At 34.1% G+C, this 21,692-nt stretch overlaps 1 protein-coding gene across 2 annotated transcripts in view; it reads right to left on the bottom strand.

Annotated features, from left to right (window-relative positions):
* EEA1 (early endosome antigen 1) overlaps positions 1–21,692 on the bottom strand; it is a 124,702-nt gene that overhangs the window by 29,913 nt on the left and 73,097 nt on the right. For both annotated transcript variants that reach the window (XM_046012277.1, XM_046012278.1), the window contains 7 exons: positions 21,514–21,663; positions 19,674–19,793; positions 13,343–13,546; positions 10,242–10,442; positions 9,075–9,188; positions 7,754–7,909; positions 5,856–5,995 (listed from right to left, as the gene is read on the bottom strand). In XM_046012277.1, coding sequence (XP_045868233.1) covers positions 5,856–5,995; positions 7,754–7,909; positions 9,075–9,188; positions 10,242–10,442; positions 13,343–13,546; positions 19,674–19,793; positions 21,514–21,663 — 1,085 coding nt within the window. The remainder of the gene's footprint in view (positions 1–5,855; positions 5,996–7,753; positions 7,910–9,074; positions 9,189–10,241; positions 10,443–13,342; positions 13,547–19,673; positions 19,794–21,513; positions 21,664–21,692) is intronic.

Here is a 21,692-nt window from a genome sequence, read left to right as displayed (position 1 = left end):
TCCCAGGGTCCTGGGATCGAGCCCCACATTGGGCTCTGTGCTCAGCAAGGAGGCTGCTTCCCCCTCTCTCTCTCTGCCTCCCTGTCTACTTGTGATCTCTCAAATAAATAAATAAAATCTCTAAAAAAAAAATAAAATAAATTTATAAATAAAGAAATACTCCTTGTATCAAAGAAAAAGATCACAAAGGGTATTACAGTAATGAAAATATATTGTAAGATGAGAGTTGGAAGGAGAGCTGGATGCACAGATGTAAGAGGGCCTTGAAAAAGGGGAAACCTTGGGGCGCCTGGGTGGTTCAGTGGGTTAAAGTCTCTGCCTTCGGCTCAGGTCATGATCTCAGGGTCCTGGGATCGAGCCCCGCATCAGGCTCTCTGCTCCTCAGGGAGCCTGCTTCCTCCTCTCTCTCTGCCTGCCTCTCTGCCTGCTTGTGATTTCTCTCTGTCAAATAAATAAAATATTAAAAAAAAAAAAAAAAGAAAAAGAAAAAGGGGAAACCTTGCCCTGTTTTTTGGGCTGAGACCTGGAATCAGGGGTAAGGTTTAGTAAAACGGTTTTAGTTTACCCAGCCCTTTTTCCAGAGTTGGTGCAATAGAAATGCAAGATATTACATTAAAAAGTTTCCATGAAGTATATAGGCGAAAAAAAACTTTAGTATTAAAAGGTTTCTCTACTTCAATATGATATAGAAGCCTCTGCATTGAGGCTTGAGATTAATTGAACCATGAGATTAAAACATGGAGTAGAAATGAACCCATTTACTTTGAACCCATTAGAAATGGAAAGAACCTTTGTGCCCATAGAGGCCTTGGGAAGAAGAACAAGAACCAGCTCAGAGGTGATCTTCATGGACTGACGATTGGGTTCCAAAAGTGACAAATTACTCAGTGGGTGATATAAGAGATTATATGTGCTCCCCAAACTATGATGTTAACAGTGAGAAGGAACGCCATTTAAGGTATATAATGCACCTCTACACCCTCAAAGTATCAGGACTTACTTCACTATATGTGAAAACAAGAAATTTTTCTCATCACTCCCAAACAAGGGCAAAATCATGAATGTGTCAAACAACTTAATTATCATCAATCTGATGGGTTTTATTTCATTTCCCTGAGTGGTACTTCTCCAGGCTCTCAGTTTCCATCTTTATTACTGAGAGTCAAAAAACCTTCATACCCTTGATACAGATCAAGTCTGTCAACTCAGTCAGAGAGGTCTATTTGGCATTTAAAGGCAAAGTCTACTGAAATGTGACTGGTCACAACCCCTCCTTTGAAAAAAATCCAGATAAATGGAGTGGAACTGATTTTTTTCCATCAAAATTCTGGTGAGTTATGTGTCCACTGGAGATTTTATGGTAAGACCCAATGGAAGTGTAAACAAGAGACTAATTCTACCTCAGAAGTGAACAAAAGATGCCCCATCTCAGCACTTTTATGAATATATGGGGTATGTCTGGAGGCAGATACCCCCTCTGCCACTAAGGACATCTGAAATTTCTTATATCAATTCATCTTTTAGATCCTTCTTCTAAACTAATTCATCCTTATACTCAGAGCTATCATAAATAAACCCATTAAGCACTTAGTACAAATGGGAAAAGACAATCTTCAAGGTAATTTATTCCATCTGTTAAAAATTGTCATACTAAACTGACTTTACTGAACTACGACATGTAATTACCATCTGCAGAAACCTGGCAAAATAAGAAGAGGATGAGTAACTATGAAAATGAAACAGATACTACAAAAGGTGGACAACCACAGAGAAGCTTCCACATTAAAGAGCTATAAAAAGAAAAGCAAACTAAACCCAAAGTCTAAGGGAGAAAATACTAGAGAGAAGATGAGAAATAAATGAAATTGACAAAATTGACGCCTGGCTGGCTCGGTCAGTAGAGCATGTGACTCTTGATCTTAGGGTTGTGAGTTTGAGCCCCACATTGGGCATAGAGCCTACTTAAAATAAAATAATTTTAAAAAAATAAATAAAGTTCAAATAAATAAAGTTCTAATCCGAAAAAAAAGAAAACTGACAAGATCAAAAGTTTTTTTTATAAAACGGATAACCCCCAAACTAGATTGATCAAGAAAAAGAGAACATAAATTAGCACTATTAAGAATAATAAGACATCACTACAGAGCCTACAGACCTTAAAAATATAATGATCTTGTGAACATTATACCAATAAGTTTTAAGTTTAAATGGAAAAATTCTTTCAAAGACACAAATTACCAAAACTGACTCAAGTAAAATATTAGAAAAAAATACTAGCCTGTACTATTAAATAAATTGAATTCTAAATTAAGAAGCAATCCATAGAGAACTTCAGGTCAGTTGGTTCATTGGTGGATTCAATAAAACATTTAAGAAATAAATAATACCCCTCACAAACCCTTTTAGAAAGGAGAGGAAGAAAGAAAACTGTCAATTAATTAATTTATTTAAAAGATTTTATTTATTTAACAGAGATCACAAGTAGGCAGAGATGCAGGCAGAGAGAGATGGGGGGGAGGAGGGAAGGAGGCTCCCTGCTGAGCAGAGAGCCCTATGTGGGGCTCAATCCCAGGACCCTGGGATCATAACCTAAACTGAAGGCAGAGGCCTAAACCACTGAGCTACCCAAGCACCCCTGTCAATTTATTTTTAAGACCAACATAACCATAATTCCAAACAACGACAATGATATTAAAGAACAAGCAGACCAACAGTCCCTATGAATGCATATAAAATTCTAACCAAAGTATTATCAACTCAAAAACAGCAATATATAAAAAGAATAATATAGGATAATCAAGTGGGATTTATCCAAGGAAAGCAAAGTTGGTTTACTATTTAAAAAAGCAATCAACGCAATTCACCATATTAATAAAATAAAGAAGGAAAAACCATATGATCATATCATTAGATGCAGGAAAAAGAAGTTGATAAAAAAAATTTTTAAGAAAACTAGTATAGATAGGAATGCTCTCAATCTGATAAAAGAATCTATGGGGGGGAATAAAAAACCACAGCTAACCTCAAAATTAATGATGAAATATTTCATGTTTCCAACCCAAGGCTGGAACAATGCAGGGATATCCACTATCTTTTTATTCGAAAGTTCACTGGAGGTGTCAGCTAACAGTAAATCAAGAAAAGGAAAAAAAAAATAAAATAAAAGGCCTACAGAATGAAAAAAATAAAACTGTTGCTAATTAAAAAATACCAAGATTTCCCACTTAGAATATTCTAAAAACTCTATAAAACCAAAATGTGAATTTAGCAAGGCTAGAAGGCAGTAAGCCAATATATAAGACTCAATTGTATTTTTATACTAGCCACACACAATCAGAAAATTTTAAAAACTGAAAAACCTCAAATATTTAGGATTAAATTTAGGAAGAAATATTTAAGATTCCTATTTTAAAAACAAAATGTTAATCAGAGATACTAAAGAAAACATAAATATTAGAGAAATACTACATTCATGGATTAGAAGACTCAGTATTCTTTTTTTTTAATTTTTTATTTATTTATTTGACACAGAGAGAGAGATCACAAGTAGGCAGAGAGGGAGGAGGAAGCAGGCTCCCCGCTGAGCAGAGAGCCCGATGCGGGGCTCAATCCCAGGACCCAGAGATCATGACCTGAGCTGAAGGCAGAGGCTTAACCCACTGAGTCACCCAGGCACCCCTAGAAGACTCAGTATTCTTAAAACATTAATTCTCCCCAACTTGAACTGCAGATTCATTATAGTTCCAATCAAAACCCAATAGTTTGTTTTATAGAAATGGATAAGTTAATATTAAAATTTATATGCAAAAGCAATAAACTTAAAAGCATCAAGACAATCTTGAAAAAGAATTAAATTGGAGGGCTGATAAACCTGATAAATAGACCTATACCACAAAGCTACAAAAATCAACACAGAATGGTACTGGTGTCAGAATACCATACAGACGTAAAGACCAAGAGAACAGAATCGAGTCCACAAATGAACCCATATATATTAAAATAACTGCTTTGACAAAGGCATGAAAGGCCACTCATTGGGAGAAAAATGTTTTATCAAAAAAATGGTACTAGAATAACTTAATGATGTACAGGAAAAAAGATAATCCTGGACCTCCATCTCATACCTCTCACAAAAAATGAGTTCAAGGTAGATCCTAGACCTAAATGTAAAAACTAAAACTATAAAATTTCCAGAAGAAAACATAAGAGAATTCTTCATAAACCCTGAGGATAGCCAAAAGTTTCTTAGAAAAGACAGAAAACATAAAATTTTTTTAAAATGACAAATTGAATTCAACCAAATTTAGAACTTTTCACTGAAAGACACCATCAAAAAAATGTAAAACAAATCTGCAAAGTCTTGAAAATCTATTTATCTGTCTACTTAGCTATCTGGCAAAGGATTAGTATTTCAATATACAAAGAACTCCTACAAATCAATAATAAAAAGATCCAATGGGAAAAAAATTTTAATAGGCAAAATAATTTGACACTTCACAAGTGAAGAAATGCAAATTAAGCTCACAATAAGATACCATTTCACAGTCAATAAGTAGCTAAAATTAAAGGACCAACACCACCAAATACTGGCAAGGATGTGAAGCAACTGAAACACTGCCAGTAGGAGCATAAAATGGTACAGCCAGGGGTCCCTGGGTGGCTCAGTGGGTTAAAGCCTCTGCCTTCAGCTCTGGTCATGATCCCAGGGTCCTGGGATTGAGGCCTACATCCTCAATCCCACCCCTCTCTTTTCAGGGAAGCCTGCTTCCCACCCCTGCTCTCTGCCTGCCTATCTGCCTATTTGTGACCTCTGTCTGTCAAATAAATAAAATCTTTACAAAAAAATGGTACAGCCATTTTGGGAAAAGGTTTGACAGTTTTTCATACAGTTAAACATATATCTACCCCACCACGACCCTGAACTTTCACAAAAATGCTTATTTAAGAATACTGATAGCATCTTTATTCTTAACAGGTAAAAACTGCAAACAACCAAAAAAAAATACCACCCAAAAAAGATAAACAAATTGTAATATATTCATTCAGTGGAAAAATATTTATTCAACTACATGGATGAATTTAAAAAATAGTATGTTAAGTGAAAAAAAGCCAGTTATAAAAAAGAACATACTGCATAATTTCATTTCAAAAATACATAACAGCAATCTATGGAGACTGAAATTGGAACTGTGGTGTCTACAAGGTATTGACTAGGACACCTGAGAAAACTCCATGGGTAATAAAAATGTTGTGGGGGAAGGGGATATATTTTATTACACAGAGTATATACTTACTAAAACTCAAATTGTACATGTGAGATCTGTGCATTTTATTACTTCAGTAATTTTTAAAAAGGTACACTGATTCTAGGGTTTCCCTTGTGCTCATTAATATAATTTGTTAAGATACATCACAAAGCTAAAACAGATCATTTCTTATAAGAAAGTATACATTCCCTACTTGATATAGTCTCTCAAAGTAGAAGCCCAATTGCTTCTTGGCTGATATTAAAAATACTCCTCATTTGTTACTTTTACATTTATTTATTTATTCAAATCAGTGAACGACTCAAAACAATTGCTTTAACTCAGATAAATGAGTACTATACTACTGTTGAAAAGAGACTGGATGACCCAGATTTTCAGTCCTTTCTAGTGAAGGTAAATTTAACCCTATTATGATGGCTTTACTTTTCATTCATTCATTGATTCATTCATTCATTCATTGATATAAACATCAGAGTTTACAGAATCAACATAAACATTAAATAAATCTTTAAGCCCTGCAATAGCAAAATTGAAACCATAATATTTTTTAATAGTTTATAATCCCTCCCTTAAAGTAGTTTAGCTTACATTTCTTTCTCCATTTCAAGTTGTTTACTCAATTCTGTGGCTCTAAGCTCTAAATCTGTATTCAGCTGTCTTTGCAGTTGTAGATCCTGCAAAGCTTGTTCCTTGCTCCCTTTAACTTCAAGAGTATCCACTTCTAGTTTCTATGGAAGAAATATGATACAGTAACAATTTTAATGTCAATAATTATCCATCTATTATTAAATATAACATTTTTGTTTATACTCAAATTGGTGTTGACATAACACACAATAATAACCATAAAATATTTATGTTATAATAAAAAACATTTTCCATTCTGAAGCCATTACTGAATAAAGGAACTATTTATTTTGGAATCTTTCAAAGGAACTACCACAGGCTTTATAAATGACAGGCAGTCACTAAGTATCTACTCTTAAAAATTAACTCTAAATAACAGAATAAACTTAAAATAATTATGTCTATTACTTGAAAAAAAGTTTTAACTCAAGTGTGAAAAGACAAGATAACAGCTTCACATGTGGGTCCACTTAAAATATATTATTCTTTATAACAGTGAACAACACCGATGTAATTGTAAATCTTCATTCAAAACTAAAATGGAGTTATCATGTCATCCTTCTTGCTACATTTGTTGACCCTAAATATAGAGTCAACTGAATTCTTGGTTTTGCATCTTTAAATTCTTGGTTTAAAGATTCCTGTTCTTTATAGCATAATTTCTGTCTCATACACATACATATCGTATATATAACTGTGTATACTTTTACAAATTTACAAAATCAAGCTGTTGAGGGTAAAGTTTAAGTATCAATGAGCAATACATTTTCTTATATAGTTGTAATAATTTTGTACCCTAAGTATTTTATAAACCAATCTAGGTACTGTGGCTCTTATTCAACACTTACACTGGATATTGGATGTAACTGTAAAATTCTGTAACAAATAACTAAATAAAACACATGGAATACTCCCTAAAACAATTACCAAATGTTAAAGATCTGATAATCACAAGAGACACTACTGGTTCTAAATAACTATCAAAGAGAATTCTCTTTAGATGCTTTTCAATAAAATGGTTTCTCTGTTCTTTTCAAACATTACAAAAAGTAATTTGTCATTATTATTATCACTGGTCATAATAAAAAGAAAAAGAAACCCATAAGCAGATTTGTAGACATACAACATTCTTCCATGTTGTATCGGTGTTGATAAACACATATATATTCAATAGGTCTACAGAAGTGTTTCATCTGACTGTGAAGGTATAAAATACACACACACACACACACACACACACAAATAAATTTGAGAAATATTTGTTTAACTGATAGTAGATCCCATTTAAAGGACAAAGGACTCAGGTCAAATCCTCTTCTGATAGGTCTAGCCATTTAAGCTCTTTGGTAAATCAACATTTTCACTTGGAATTGTGTTAAAGTAAGAAGCAATTTACTACAGAATAAACTTATTATCAAACTAAAATCAAAATGCAAAGGCTATAAATGTAAAGTTTAAAGAAGGAAGAAGTCTGTCATATGTATATATATTGGAATAAAGAAGTAAGGAGATGAGAATGATGGAACAGAAGAGGCTTCATAACAACAACAACAGAATGATTAAGTTCCTTATAATTACAGAGTAGATTCCTGGTTCATTGTTTCTTTGAAATAGTTACACATTATAAAGGAAACCACTATACATATTAAAACTGCCATTTGTAAAAGCCACCCATTAATGAAGAAATAAAATTAAAGATGGAATTCAAAATTAAAACCTGAAAAATTACATGTAATTTCAAGTTTTATATGACAACTTCACCCTTGGTTGCAAATTTAAGATCCTCAATTCCTTCTATGTTAACAGTTTCCATTACTACAGCAGAAAATATAGGTTAACTCAGTATCTTTTATACTAACCTTAATTTGACCTTCTAATTCTTCATTTTTTTGTTCTAAAGAGAGGTGTTTCTCTTTATATTCTTTAAGGTGACTTTCCAGCTGACTGCAATGTTCTTGCTTATCCTGCAACTTTGCAGTGACCTGATCCAACTGAGTAGTGATCTTATTTAACTCCTGTAAGAAAAGTACAATTGAAGAAAACTTTGTAAGATTTACTTTATTGTATGCCTAAATGTTTCATCAAAGTTAAATTAAAAATTCTAATTTTATTTAAGAAACTATTGTAGTAAGACTAGAAAGAAGTCTAATGATGAATTAGAGATTATATTTACCAGTACAAAGGACCTGAACTGAGACTGTACACAGCATGAGATACTAAGTTTATATACATAATCACTCAATAACTTTTTCTAGGAAGAGTTATTTTAGGAGCCAAAAGATACAACAAAATATTAAATAGGCCAATTATAAAATAACACCTTTAAATTATAATTGTTTTCAATGTTCAAGATGCCATTTCAAAAAATAACATTTAAAAACAGTGACCACATCTATGAACTTGTTCATTTGTAGATTCTAAAAGCACTGAAAGAATAAAATACAAATTACTAGTAAATCCACTACCCACAATAACCACTCTTAATGTTTTGATAAGTTTCCTTTTAATCTTTTCTGTGTATATCAATCTTTTGATTTATACTTTTAAAATAGGAAGAGAACCTCACTTTACATACTGTTTTATTATAATCTTTAACATAACAATGCATCATCAAATTGTGGTATTATTTTCTAAAATACTGTTTTTGCATAAATTTCCATTTTGTTTAATCTAGACCACTTTTTAGCCAAATGTCCTATTTTAGATTCTTGGATTGCTACTAAACTTTTTTGCATTTTATTAAGAGAAATGCAAATAGCATCCTAAAAACCATGATTATTCCCTTAGGATAAAGAACTGAAAGTGAGCTAAAAAATGAATCCCAGAGTTCTTGAAATACATTGCCAAACAGCTTTCCCTATGACCATTAAAAGGTTGAACTAACATATACCAGCAAGGTATAAAGGTGGCTTATTCTTCTACACCATCTCCAAACTTTCCAGTGTTACAACACACACATCCTACCTCGATTACTGTCTTAATTTACAATTAATTCTTAATGAACCTCAACATTTGCTAACATACTTTTGATCATTTACTTTTTTTGTAGGAGAAATCAAAGGGAATAAGCAAGTTGATCATGACATTAATAAAACTGAGTATCATTTTTATACATGTTTGCAATTAATTCATCTACCAAAACATTAGGTTATCAAATGAAACTGCATCAGGTTCACTTACCTGCTGTTTATCTTGTAATGCATTTTGGGCTGTGTCCAAATGATTCTGAAGATCTGCTCTCTGAGCAGTTTTTGCTGCTTCTGCTGATAGCAGTAATTCAGTTTTCGCTTTAATCTGTAGCAAAATCAACCAGTCATTTAATTTGTAGTTAGTTCTCGATTTCCCAGAGCTTGAACATACATGGCTTTTGTCACTAAATTATTTTTAAAATTAAGTCCTTCAGCAAAAAACATAAGGATTCAGACATTAAAAAGTAAGTATATGATTATCCCCCAAACAGGAATGTGTAGGAGAAAAGACTCCTAATAATGTTTGGATATGGATGAAGTTTATCATGATATACATGATGATACATATGTCCCTACATTACACCAAAATACTTCTCCCTCTCTCAAATTGGACATCCAAATATTGGGTTATCATATAACTCATATAACAAATAATTATATTTTGAATATGAAGAAATGTATATCCTCTTCCTCCAAGTTAATAACTATCCGTGTTATACTATTCTATATTGCTTATTTTCAATAGAATTATTTTCCTAAAATAAAGAAAATCAAGGTTTAGAAATATTTCGATTACTTTCTTTCTATAGTATAGGATAAGAAACCAACAATGAGAATGGAAAAAGAAATCTGTTTTAATTACCATCCCATCATTAATTCATTGAACAGGCAACTATATTGGCCTCTGAAAGAATGTATACTAAAAATATATAATGCTACATACATAAAAGTATTTTTTAAAATCAAACCTTTAAAGTAAAATCTAAAAAATCAAAGTCAAAAAGTATTTAACATAGAAATCTAATGGTATAATGTCAAATGACTTTGAACTTCAGAAACAACAATAAGGATTTCATAGAAAAAAAGAAAAGCAAAAATATCTAGCAGTTTCAGAAGGTAGGGTTTGCCAGAAGAGATAAAGAAAAAAAAGGCAAACACGAAAGCTCAATAAACTGTCTAGATACAACCTTTATTTAATTCCTATTCCTACTGTTTTTCCATTAATAAACAAGGCAGAGAGAGGGAGAAAGTGGTGGGGGATAGGGGGAGACAGAAAGAGAGACACAAGGAGAAAGAAACAGAATTTATAGCATTTGATGGTCTAAAATAAGTCTTTTATTCAGACAAACTCACATTAAATTGCATAATTCAATACTACCTGTATGTCAAGCTGGGAAACCTTCTCCTTGCTCTCATTTAATTGACTAGTCAATTCATTGACACTAGTTTCTAAGGAAAGAACACGGTCTTGTGCAGCTCTAAGATGTGCCTTCTGCTCTTGCACTTGGTCGTGCAAATTCTCCTGGGCTTGTTTATGGCTTTCTGACTGATTCTTCAGCTTCTCTGTGAGTTGAGTTACCTATTATACAAGCAAGACTCTAATTATGAAGATCACAAATGATATAATAAGAATGGAAAAAAAATTTATGGCCCATGAGAATATTAAAGTGCTCTATGATAAGTTATCTCATATTTTCTTCAAGAAAATTTATTCACATCTTTCCAAAAATAAGTAATTTCTCAAAACTATAAGAAAACAACAATTCAGATTCCTATTATTTTTAAAACCATCTCTACTGAGCTGTAATTTACATGAAATAAAATTCACCCAATTTAATTGCACAGCTTGAGATTTGATAAATTACACACTCATTTAACCACTGCCACAATCAGATGGAGAACATTTCAATTACCCCAAAAGCTTTACTCATGCTCCTTTGCAGTCCGTACCCTCCACTCTTCTCTAGCCCCAGACAATCGCTGGTCTAAGTAATAAGAGTTCCTTATATATTCTGAATATTTCTGAATTGTCAGATATATGTACTGCAAATATTTTCTTCCAGTTTGTGTCTCGGCTTTTATTTTTGTAATGGCACCTTTTGAAAAGCAAACATTTCATTTTAGATGAAATCCAATTCATTTGATGTTTCTTTGGTGTACCTTGCTTAGAGTTCACTGAGGTTTTTGAATCTATGGATTCATATTTTTAATCAATCTGAAACTTGTTTCAGCCATTATTTCAATAACTGTTTTCTCCTCCCCACCCTGTCACATCAATTACATGTGTGCTAGATTACATGATACTGTCCCACAGTCACTAAAGCAGAGTTTTTTGGTTTTTGGTTTTTTTTTTTTTAAGATTTTATTTATTTATTTGACAGACAGAGATCACAGGTAGGCAGAGAGGCAGACAGAGAGAGAGGAAGAGAAGCACGCTCCCTGCTGAGCAGAGAGCCCCATGCGGGGCTCGATCCCAGGACCCTGAGATCATGACCTGAGCTGAAGGCAGAGGCTTTAACCCACTGAGCCACCCAGGCGCCCTGGTTTTTGGTTTCTTGTGGGGTTTTTTTAGCCCAGGCTTTTTTTCTCTCTGTGGTTCATTTTGGACAGTTTCAATTGCCTTGTCTTAATGTCCACTACTGCACTTTCTGCTTGGTTATTTTAAGCCCATATATGTGTGTGTATATATTTATATTTATATATGGAACTAATAAACATATGAAGTTCCATTTAATTCTTTATCATTTTCACTTCTATTTCATTATAGTTTTTCCTTCATAGTAATAAGCATATTTTACATGTCATACACGTTTTCTTCTTTGAATGTCTAGTAATTATTATTATTATTTTTTTTTTTTTATTTGACAGAGAGAGAGGTCACAAGTAGGCAGAGAGGCAGGCAGAGAGAGAGGGAGACAGGCTCCTCACTGAGCAGAGAGCCTGATGCAGGGCTCGATCCCAGGACCCTGAGATCATGACCTGAGCCGAAGGCAGAGGCTTAAACCACTGAGCCACCCAGGCGCCCCTAGTGATTATTTTATATTTATGATAACAAGTCATAACAAGTCTTGATTTTGTTGTCTTCTTTCAGAAATGTTTAGTTTTGTTCCAGCAGGAAGTTAACATACTTGTGATCCAGCTGGATTATTTTGAGGCTTCTTTTTATGCTTTGTTAGGTCAGGTGTACACTAGCTTTTACCCTAGGGCTAGTTTAACTTTATCCTAAGATCTGACATTCCCAGGGTTTCTACTAAATGTCCCCAAAGCATTGAACCACATCTTTATTCTCTTCCTGGATTTGAACATCTCTCAGCCCTGATCATTTTTCCATTTGCAGCTTTCTAATGATTGTTCACTGCCTGGCCTCATGAAGCCCCACCATATGAATGGAAAGTTTAGCAGTCAGCTAAAGGCTCAAGTGGATCCCATAAACAGATTTCTGGGGCTGCTTCTCTCCACTGTTCCCCCCTCTCCGATATTCTGCCCCACAAATGTCAGGTGCCTCAACTTTTCTGAACTTCAATATCTCACTCCTTAGTTCAGTGAGACCACTGTACTTTCCTTGGATTCCCCCAACCTGCGCCTCAGTCTGGAAGATGTCTCCCGGTCAAAAGCTGGAATGATCAAAAGGTTCACTTTCCTTGTTTCTCTTCTCTCAGGAATCAAAGCCCTGCACTGCTTGATATACAGTATCTGAAAACAGTGGTTTTACACATTTTTTTCTACTGTTCTAGTCATTTATGGTGAAAGGACTAAAGACATATCAGTTACTCCAACATGATAGGAAGCAAAGTACATAGATTTATTTTTATTTATTCTTTTAAAAAGAATTAGAAAAGTAGCATTACCTATTAATATTTTATTTTACCATTTTCTCATTTAGATAATTATAACTCTCTTATTAGGCTTTTCTTCAAAAAAAGCAACTATAAATTATATATAAGCAACTTATCAAAATTATCATTAGCTCTGTATTCCAAAGACATAACATGACCAAAATATAAGTAACAAGTAAGCCCACATATTAACTAATACATAGTAACAACTAACTTGATTAGTACTTTCAGTTTATAAATGTTTTATAATAAATATGTTCAGTTTATAAATATTCAATTTATAAATACTCATTCTTTTTTTAAAACATCACAAAATATCACGAAGCAAGAATGCATTATTAATAACATCTCTACTTTTCTAATGAGCTGACAAGGTAAAATGATTTACTTGTGGTCACACAGGTAATAAGTTTTGTGCTGGGACATGAACTGAGATTTTCTTTGTCAAATTATGCTAACTTACTTTTACTATAATAGCAAGCCATCCATCTCTAAGGTAAATGAGATGGTAGTTGTCAAAAGAACATAATATTTAAAAAGTACTAATAATAACCAGAATGAAAAGTCATTTAAACAAAGCACTTAGTAAGATTTAGAAAAATAAAAATCAGTTTTAGAAATAGAATACATTGGACATGCTTACTTGCTCCTGTAAGGTATGGTTTTTTTCTTGTAATTGGTTAAGAACAGCAGTCTCTCCTTCACCAGCTTGAATTTTTGCATAAAGATCTTCTCTTTCTTTTTCTAGTAAGGAAATATTTTCTTTACTTTTCTGTAATAAGGCTTCAAGGTTCTGGATCTTTTGGTCCTTATCACCAATTTGACGAAGTACTTGTTCTAAATCATTCTGTAAAGTGAAAACTACTAACTTAAGGATAGAGAACTTATAAAGTTATTCTTCAAACAAAATGATTGATAATACATTTTACAACTCAAACTCTTAGTCTTACATTTTTTAACTACTTATTACATTTAACATGGTAAACTTAAATAATTAGAACTATATATTCAATAATATAAACCTATATTATTGATAATAAATTAGAATTTAATTCCTAAAAACAACCTTCAATTAATCACATTATTATTCTAACACTCAAACCTCACTGCCCACTACTCCTCTTCTCTTTAATCCACTGCAGATTCATGAGACTCTCCTTATTCCTTATCACACCAGGACACCCACCACAGGGCCTTTGCACTGTTTTTACTGTCTAGAATACCTTTCCCACAAAGTCACATGGCTCATTTCCTCTCCTTCAAATGTTTGTTCAAATGTCACCTACTCAATCATGCCTACCCTAACCATTATATTTAAAATTGCAGCCTTTAGGGGAATGTGGGTGGCTCAGCTGGTTGAGCATAGGACTCCTGATTCTGGCTGAGACCAGACCTCAGGGTCATGAGACTCAGCCTGGTGTTAATAATCTGCCTCAGCAAGGAGTCTGTCTCTTTCCCTCACCCTCTACCCCTCCTCCTACTCATGAGTACTCTCTCTATTAGTAAAATAAATAAATCTTTTAAAAAATTAAAATATAAAATAAAATTGCAGCCTCTCCCAATACTCCTTCTCCTGAATGTTTTTTTTTCCCTTTCCATAGCACTTAACTTTCAACACACTAAGTAAATTACTTATTTTTCATGTTTATCAGTTTCCCTCCGCCCCCACACTAGAATGTACGCGCCACAAAGGTAAGGATTTTTGTCTGTTTTACTCATTGATGTATCCAAGCTCTCTAAGATATTTGTTGAATGAACAGAACAATAAAGGATTGCACTCTAACACACGTATACTCATGAAGGCTCACTTCAATACTCCAATAGGACTCTTCTATTGATATACCTCAAGGGATCCCTCTTCTTTTACTTTACCAAGGGCCTAGTGTTACACAGAGCAGGGTGCATTAGCCTACATCCAGAACAACGCCCATTAATATTCTGGAGCTATCTAACCCACAGCCTTTGGCTCTGCTTCCATCATTCTAACACAGCCAGAGAAAACTTCTCCCTAAACCAGGCCCTAACCAGTAAACCTTACAGTACCCCACATTACTGTGCTCAAATCGAGTCAGCAGCCACCTGGTACTCTCAACAATTTGCACCAATACGCATGCACTATTTAAGATCACTTTCAAACATGTTTCTCCTCTAAGTTTCAATCACAAAATGATGAAAGGCAACCTAACCCATCTGATCTCATTCTCTACTTCTGCCACTAATGACCCCTCTCTCCACATCCCACTCATCTTCTGGAACCACAGCTCCAGAACTAAGCTTTTTTCCAGAATAGTCACTTTGTTTCCAAGTCAGAAGTGAAATTTGGTTCACCCTTTCCAGATGCTGATTCCCCATCAACACTCTCAGATATGTAAGAACCATTCTGCTGGGCAAGCAAGGGAGGCTGACTCCTTCCTGGTTTTTCACCCCATAACTCTCCCCATCATGTAAAAGCTTCATGCTGCTTTGGGGAGTATGTTATTAATTTATTCTATCCTCTATTCTGTTTTGCTATCATCTATAATTCCCTACCTCATCCACTGAAGACTTGAGACCTGATTTAGTTTTTCTCTCAATCCTAATTTCTGCCAATTTTCTGGGAAATACAAAATATACAAAGAATTAAGAGCACAGCCTCAACATTCATATCATCTTAGTTCCTGGACCCTTACTCACTTTATTCAATCACTCACATGTAGGATCTTATAATCACTTGAAATTGTTCCAGATGAATAATTTCAACTGTCCAACCACCCTGTGACCACAACTTCCTGACCATCTTCCAATTTCATGATCTCATTTCTATTCTTCAATGCCGAACAGACACTGACCTCAATTTTCTTCTAGCATATATAGCTTATGCCTCATTTCTCTTCCTGAACCTAATATACAGATATGAACTAACCTTAACTATTCTCTCAACTATTCAACATTCTCCTATTCCTTTCACCTTCAAATTCCCAACAGAGCCACCAAAAAAAAAAAAAAAAAGCCCAGTCCTAGATCAATGTTGCAAACTGCTGACTCCACATCTACATTTCTAGGCACTGTGAGAGCAAAATCCTAAACCTTCATAGACTACTGCCACTACAGAATTCTAGAGTCCAACCTCCATCACATACTCAGAAGCATCTTACCAATCCTTTCACTTGATTAAGGTTCTTACCCTCAAATATTTGCCTCAACAACTACTTAAAAGCTTCAGTATTCTCCTCAAATTCTTAATATCTGCCTGCCTTTCATTCAACTATTGCCATCTCCAACTTTATCCCCCCAAAAAGGGAGGAGGGGGCAAATCTTCTGGGATGATGTACCTTGATTTTCCATCCCCATATCTATAAAGACAGTTACTTTCTTTCCTTAAGCTTCAAAGAATATTCTTCAAGGGAGGGTAAGTTCAAATTTACCACCACCCATTTTATCTGTTATCTCATAGCTTTTCAATAACTTATTATTTCTCTAACCTCTCCTTCAGTATCCTCAATTATTTTTAATTTAATTAATTTTAAAAAATTAATTCAAATTTACTTTTCCAACTCCCTCATTACTCATTTACTCATCAAAACTCAGCCATCTCTATCATTTTATTGAAATTATGTTTAATAAGGTCACTAATTTATCCTTAAAATATACTTAAGAATATATATTTATAATATATAATTATAGTTTAATATAATGGACATTTTTCACTTATCATATTCGGCATCCCTACTACATGTCCACATTTGAAGTTACTGATTACTCCCACCTTTTGACTCTCCCCAATCTTTCGGATTCTACTCTGCAGGTTCTCCTTAATTACTTTGATCATTCTCTTTCTCTGGGCTGCTCTTCCTCCAATCTATGCCATTAAGTGCTAGTGTTTCCCAGAAGTCCTATGTAAGCAGTTATCTGTTCTCCTCAATATACTCCCTCCCTGGCTGATCACATCTATTCTAGTAATTGCATTTACCCCATTTATAGTGATGTTTCTCACAGCTAATATATATATATATATAGCCTGGTCTCCTCTAAGCTTTAAATAAATATATCCTATAGGTGCCTCAGCAATGTCCAAAACTGAACTCATCATACAGCCTGATGAAATGTCCATATGTCTCATGCTGACTCACATATTTGATGACACCTCCATCTACCATGTACCCAGTGTTATCCATCTGGAAGTCATCCTCTTTCTCTCTCATTCCCTACAACTATTAAGTCCTACTTATTTTACTGCCCAAGTATTAATCATATTTGCCCTTTCAACAATTGCTTGAACTAAGGCATTATTATTTTCATGTAAACTACTGCATATTATTAGTCTTTTAACTAAACTCCTGCTTCAGAAAATCCCCTCTGAAATCCACATTTCACAAAACCACAGCAATGACCTACTTAAAAACCTGATCTGGCCACAGGAGTTCTATCTCAAGACCTTCTATACCTTTCTATCTTCAAAGATAAATGTCACACAAGACCTTCTATAAACTTAATTCATGTCTAATGCTCTGGCCTCTTCTCTAACTAAACTCTAAATTACACTTTAAATTCCAGCAAAACCTAACAGTATAGTTCATATCAGCTTCAGTATCCTTGTCCTTTTCATTTCTACTTGGAATATACTTACTATAATCATCTTCACAAACACAGAAACATCTGCATATCCTTTGCAATTCAAATTGTCACTTTTAATAAGTTTCCAATGACTGCTCTTTTCCAGACTCTGAGTTAGATAATTGCCCTTTGTGATGCCATAATAATTTTACATACGTATGTACACCTAGAATGACACTGATTACACTTCCTTTTTAGGGGTTTTAAGGACTTTTCATGTTGCTATAAGGAGAGACTGACTGGCCTCTTCAACATCCTCTTCTTCTTCCCCAGGGAAAGAGAATTTAACTAACTGGAAGTTTAGAATAAGGAACTAAAGCATGTTCAACTCAGCCCCTTGCTCTACCTTCAGGCTAAGAAACAACCTGCCTCTAAGAAGTCGAATGACTCATTTCCAGCTGTGACTGGATGAATAAATTTAATTCTGGGATACACTATAAGAAAGCACATTTGGCTGCAGAACCCATGCCAAATTCTTTACCTCAGTCTTACTACTCTATTTCTTTGCTACTCTTTACAGTAAAACTCCTAGAGTTATCTATATTCATTGTATCAGACTCTCTCTTCCCATTTTCTCTTGAACCCTTTCCATCACGCTTTCATACCTCCTTCTCTATCCAAGTTGCTCTTATCATGTCACCAATGACCTCCATGTTGCCAAGCCCAATAGGACTCTCAGTCTTCATCTTGTTTGACCTCCATCCTTCTAACTACCCAGGCCAAACTTCTTGGCATCATCCACTTCTCTCTATACATCCCACATCAATCTATCATAGAGGCTATCATACATATGATAGAGGCTATCATACATAGCCTCTAACCAGTTCTCACTACCTGTGCTGCTTCCACTCTGATCCAAGCCATGTATCATTTCTTATCTGGATCACCGTAGTAGTCTCTTAGCTAATTTCTTTGCTTATACTCATGTGTCCCCACAGTGTACTCTCAATATAACAGCCAGAGCAATCCTGTGAAATTTTAAGTCAGATCATGTTACTCCTTTGCTCAGAACCCTTCAATGATTTCTCATATCACTCACAAGTAAAATCCCTAAATGATCTATGAAGCCTGATATGTTCTCATTCTCTGTGGTCTCCATGACTCTGTGCCCCTCTTACCCTTCTCACCACTCATACCACTCTAGCCACTGGCTTCCTGTTATTTCTTAGACATGCCCCTGCTTCAGGGCCTTTTAATGTCCTGATGCACTCTTTGATATCCACATGCCTCACACTCTCCTTTCCTTCGAGTCTTTCATCTTCTCAAAGAGGCTTTCCCTGCCAATCCTATCTAATATTGCAGTCCCACCTCTAGTCCCCCCAGATCTTTCCTACTCCCTGTTCTTTTTCATCTCCATAGCACTTAACCATGACAGCAGAGAGCTTTGTCTATTTCATTTGCTGCCACAGCCACAAAATCACTTCCTTGGCTAAGAGTAGAAATTAAAACACATTTATTGATTGGATAAATGAAAAAACAAGAAAATGAGTACAATATTTTCATCTCTAACTACCTAACTCCCACCACCCTCTCCAAACTAAGAAGGGTAAGAGAGACATATTACTTACAGGCTTCTTTAAATTCCAACATTGTTTCTATGTGCACATCATTAGATTGCCATTTTCTAGAAGGCAGGCACTATGTCTTACTCATCTCTTTATTTTCAGTGCTTACCACAGTGCCTGACATATAGTGCTCAATAATATTCAATGAATTAATCAAAGACTGAAGAAATGAATGAATGTCAAAGTCAAATTCATTTCATTTCAAATTCATTTCAAACACTTGGGCACCCTCTTCCCCTCACTGTAACAAAACAAAAATTTTACTCCTTTCAATCTTATAAGCTATACTATAGAATCTGTATAAATGTAACCCAACAACTTGTATTTTTTATACCTACAATTCCAGTGTTCACATGATAGCTCTGAAGTAGGGAAAGACATGACCAAAAATTATTAATGTCTACTAGTGTAAACACAAAATATTCTTTTTAACTGGGCTAAATTAGGAAATTTTATTTGCATTTTTTAAGTTTTTTAAGTAAAGTACTTTTAAAAATAAGCAATAAATAATTTATTTTGTATATATAATTTAATAAATATATTTTATTTAAGTAGGTCAATATAGTAAAGAAATTTAATAAAATTTAAATATTTTATACAAGTCTACTTATAATAATAAATCTAGTTATGATCATTTTAAAATAGAAAATTTCAACATAGCAATTAAAAGGAAAAGATTTTCTGATCATCCAGACACTAAAAATTATCAAGGCCCTTCATAATCAAGTTTTTCACATTATCTCATTTTATAACAAAAGAATAATGATTTGGTTAATTTCTGTTTTAAAGGCTAATATTTCACATACTAATATTTACCTGAGCTTCTCGAAGTTTTGCTGTAGTGCTTTGCTGAAGAGCTTGTTGTTCTTGATGCTGTTGCTTCGTTTTATCTAATTGATGCTGCAATTCTGTAGAATTTGTTACTTTTTCCTTCAACTTAAAAAAAATTATAGATTGTCACCTCACAATTTAAAGGCATAATGCTATCATTCATAAGTATCTGGCATTATGCTCTGGAAAACAGTATGGAGGTTCCTCAAAAAGTTGGAAAATAGAGCTACCCTACAATCCAGCAATTGCACTTCTGGTATTTATCCCAAAGATGCAAATGTAGTGATCCAAAGGGGAACCTGCACCCCCAAGGTTTATAGCAGCAATGTCCACAATAGCCAAACTATGGAAAGAGCCCAGATGTCCATCAACAGATGAATGGATAAAGAAGATATGGGGTGTGTGTGTGTGTGTGTATGTGTGTGTGTGTGTGTGTATGAATATTATTCAGCTATCAAAAAATGAAATCTTGCCATTTGCAACAACATGGATGGAATAGAGGCTATTATGCTAAGTGAAATAAATCAATCTAGAGAAAGCCAGTTATCATATGGTCTCACTGATATGTGGAATTTAAGAAACAAAACAGAGGATCATAGGAGAAGAGAGGAAAAAATAAAACAAGACGAAAGCAGAGAGGGAGAAACCAGAGAGAGAGGAAACTGTAAGAGACTCTTAATCATAGGAAACAAACTGAGGGTTGCTGGAGGGGAGGTGGGTGGAAGGATGGGATAGCTGAGTGATGGACATTAAGGAGGGCATGTGATGTAATAAGCTCTGGGTATTATATAAGACTAATGAATCACAGACCTGTACCTCTGAAACCAGTAATACATTATATGTTGTTAATTAAAAAAAAAAAAAAATCTGGCATTACTTCAATTCTCGAAATTCTCAAGTCTGAAGAAAAAAAATCTAAATTCAGACAATATATAAAATCAACTTTAAAAGCAGTATCTCATTCCTTATGGAATCTTAATCTCATGATTATAAAACTATTCCCTAGGAATAGACTCTAATCCTAAGAACACATTCTTTCCCTAGGTTGGCATTTAGTTTATTACTGCTTTTTTGTATAGTAGTACAATCAAGGAACTGATTACATACAGATTTTTTGCAACAATAATCTAAACCACAGTATCAGTATTTGTTTTTCTTTTTCTATAATATACTTATTTACTTACTGGAAAAGAATGGATTATCTATCTTCTCTAAGATTCTAGATCTAGAAGAAAACCAGTTGATGAAGTTACAGATTTTTAACTCTCAGTGTTTGTTCAATTCTAGTGGAAGGCATAATTTAATTATAACTTCTACTTTAACTAAATAATAGTCACCATTTTTGACAACTGCATCTTTAATTACCATAGCATTCAATCTTATGCTTAAATTGCAAAAGTGAAAATCCTTAAATGCAAACTCAAAGTTTATATGCACCAAATATGTGTCCTTAAAGATCCTCACCAACTGTGTTCATGTTTTACTGTTTTATTGGGAAGTTGTCCTTCCTGGGCAGGAAGACTCCTCCCCTTCAGCAGCCTAATAAAGGTTCACCCCCAGAGTCTTTCTTGCCTAAAGCTAAAAGAGTGGTCTTCTCAACACATTTTAATTGAGACTTTAGAGAATACAGTCACAACAAAATGACCTAATATAGTTAATAATAAGTAGGATGTTTTTAGTGGGGAGAAATAAATGTCACAATTTAAAGTAAAAATGTCTAATTAAAACTCTTAACAATTAAAAAATTGGACCATAATACTATTTAAGATGCCTCAAATCTATCGATAAACTTGCTATTATAAAGTAATTTGAAATGTTAGTTTACCTGTTCTTCTAAACGAGAAAGTTTGAGCTGTAGATCAGCCACTTGTTGTTCTTTATCCATCAACTTTTCACTTGAAAGTTGTCTCTGTTCCTTTAGCCTACCATGAGCTTCACCTAGCTGGCGCTCTGTCTCCAGAAGTTTGGTATGTAACTTTAAAAAAGAAAAAGAAAAGTTTGTGT

Source organism: Meles meles, chromosome 7 (assembly GCF_922984935.1).
Source record: "Meles meles chromosome 7, mMelMel3.1 paternal haplotype, whole genome shotgun sequence".
Taxonomy (NCBI): domain Eukaryota; kingdom Metazoa; phylum Chordata; class Mammalia; order Carnivora; family Mustelidae; genus Meles; species Meles meles.
The sequence above is the reverse complement of the archived record's forward strand: the minus strand, read 5'-3'. Positions and strand labels throughout refer to the sequence as shown.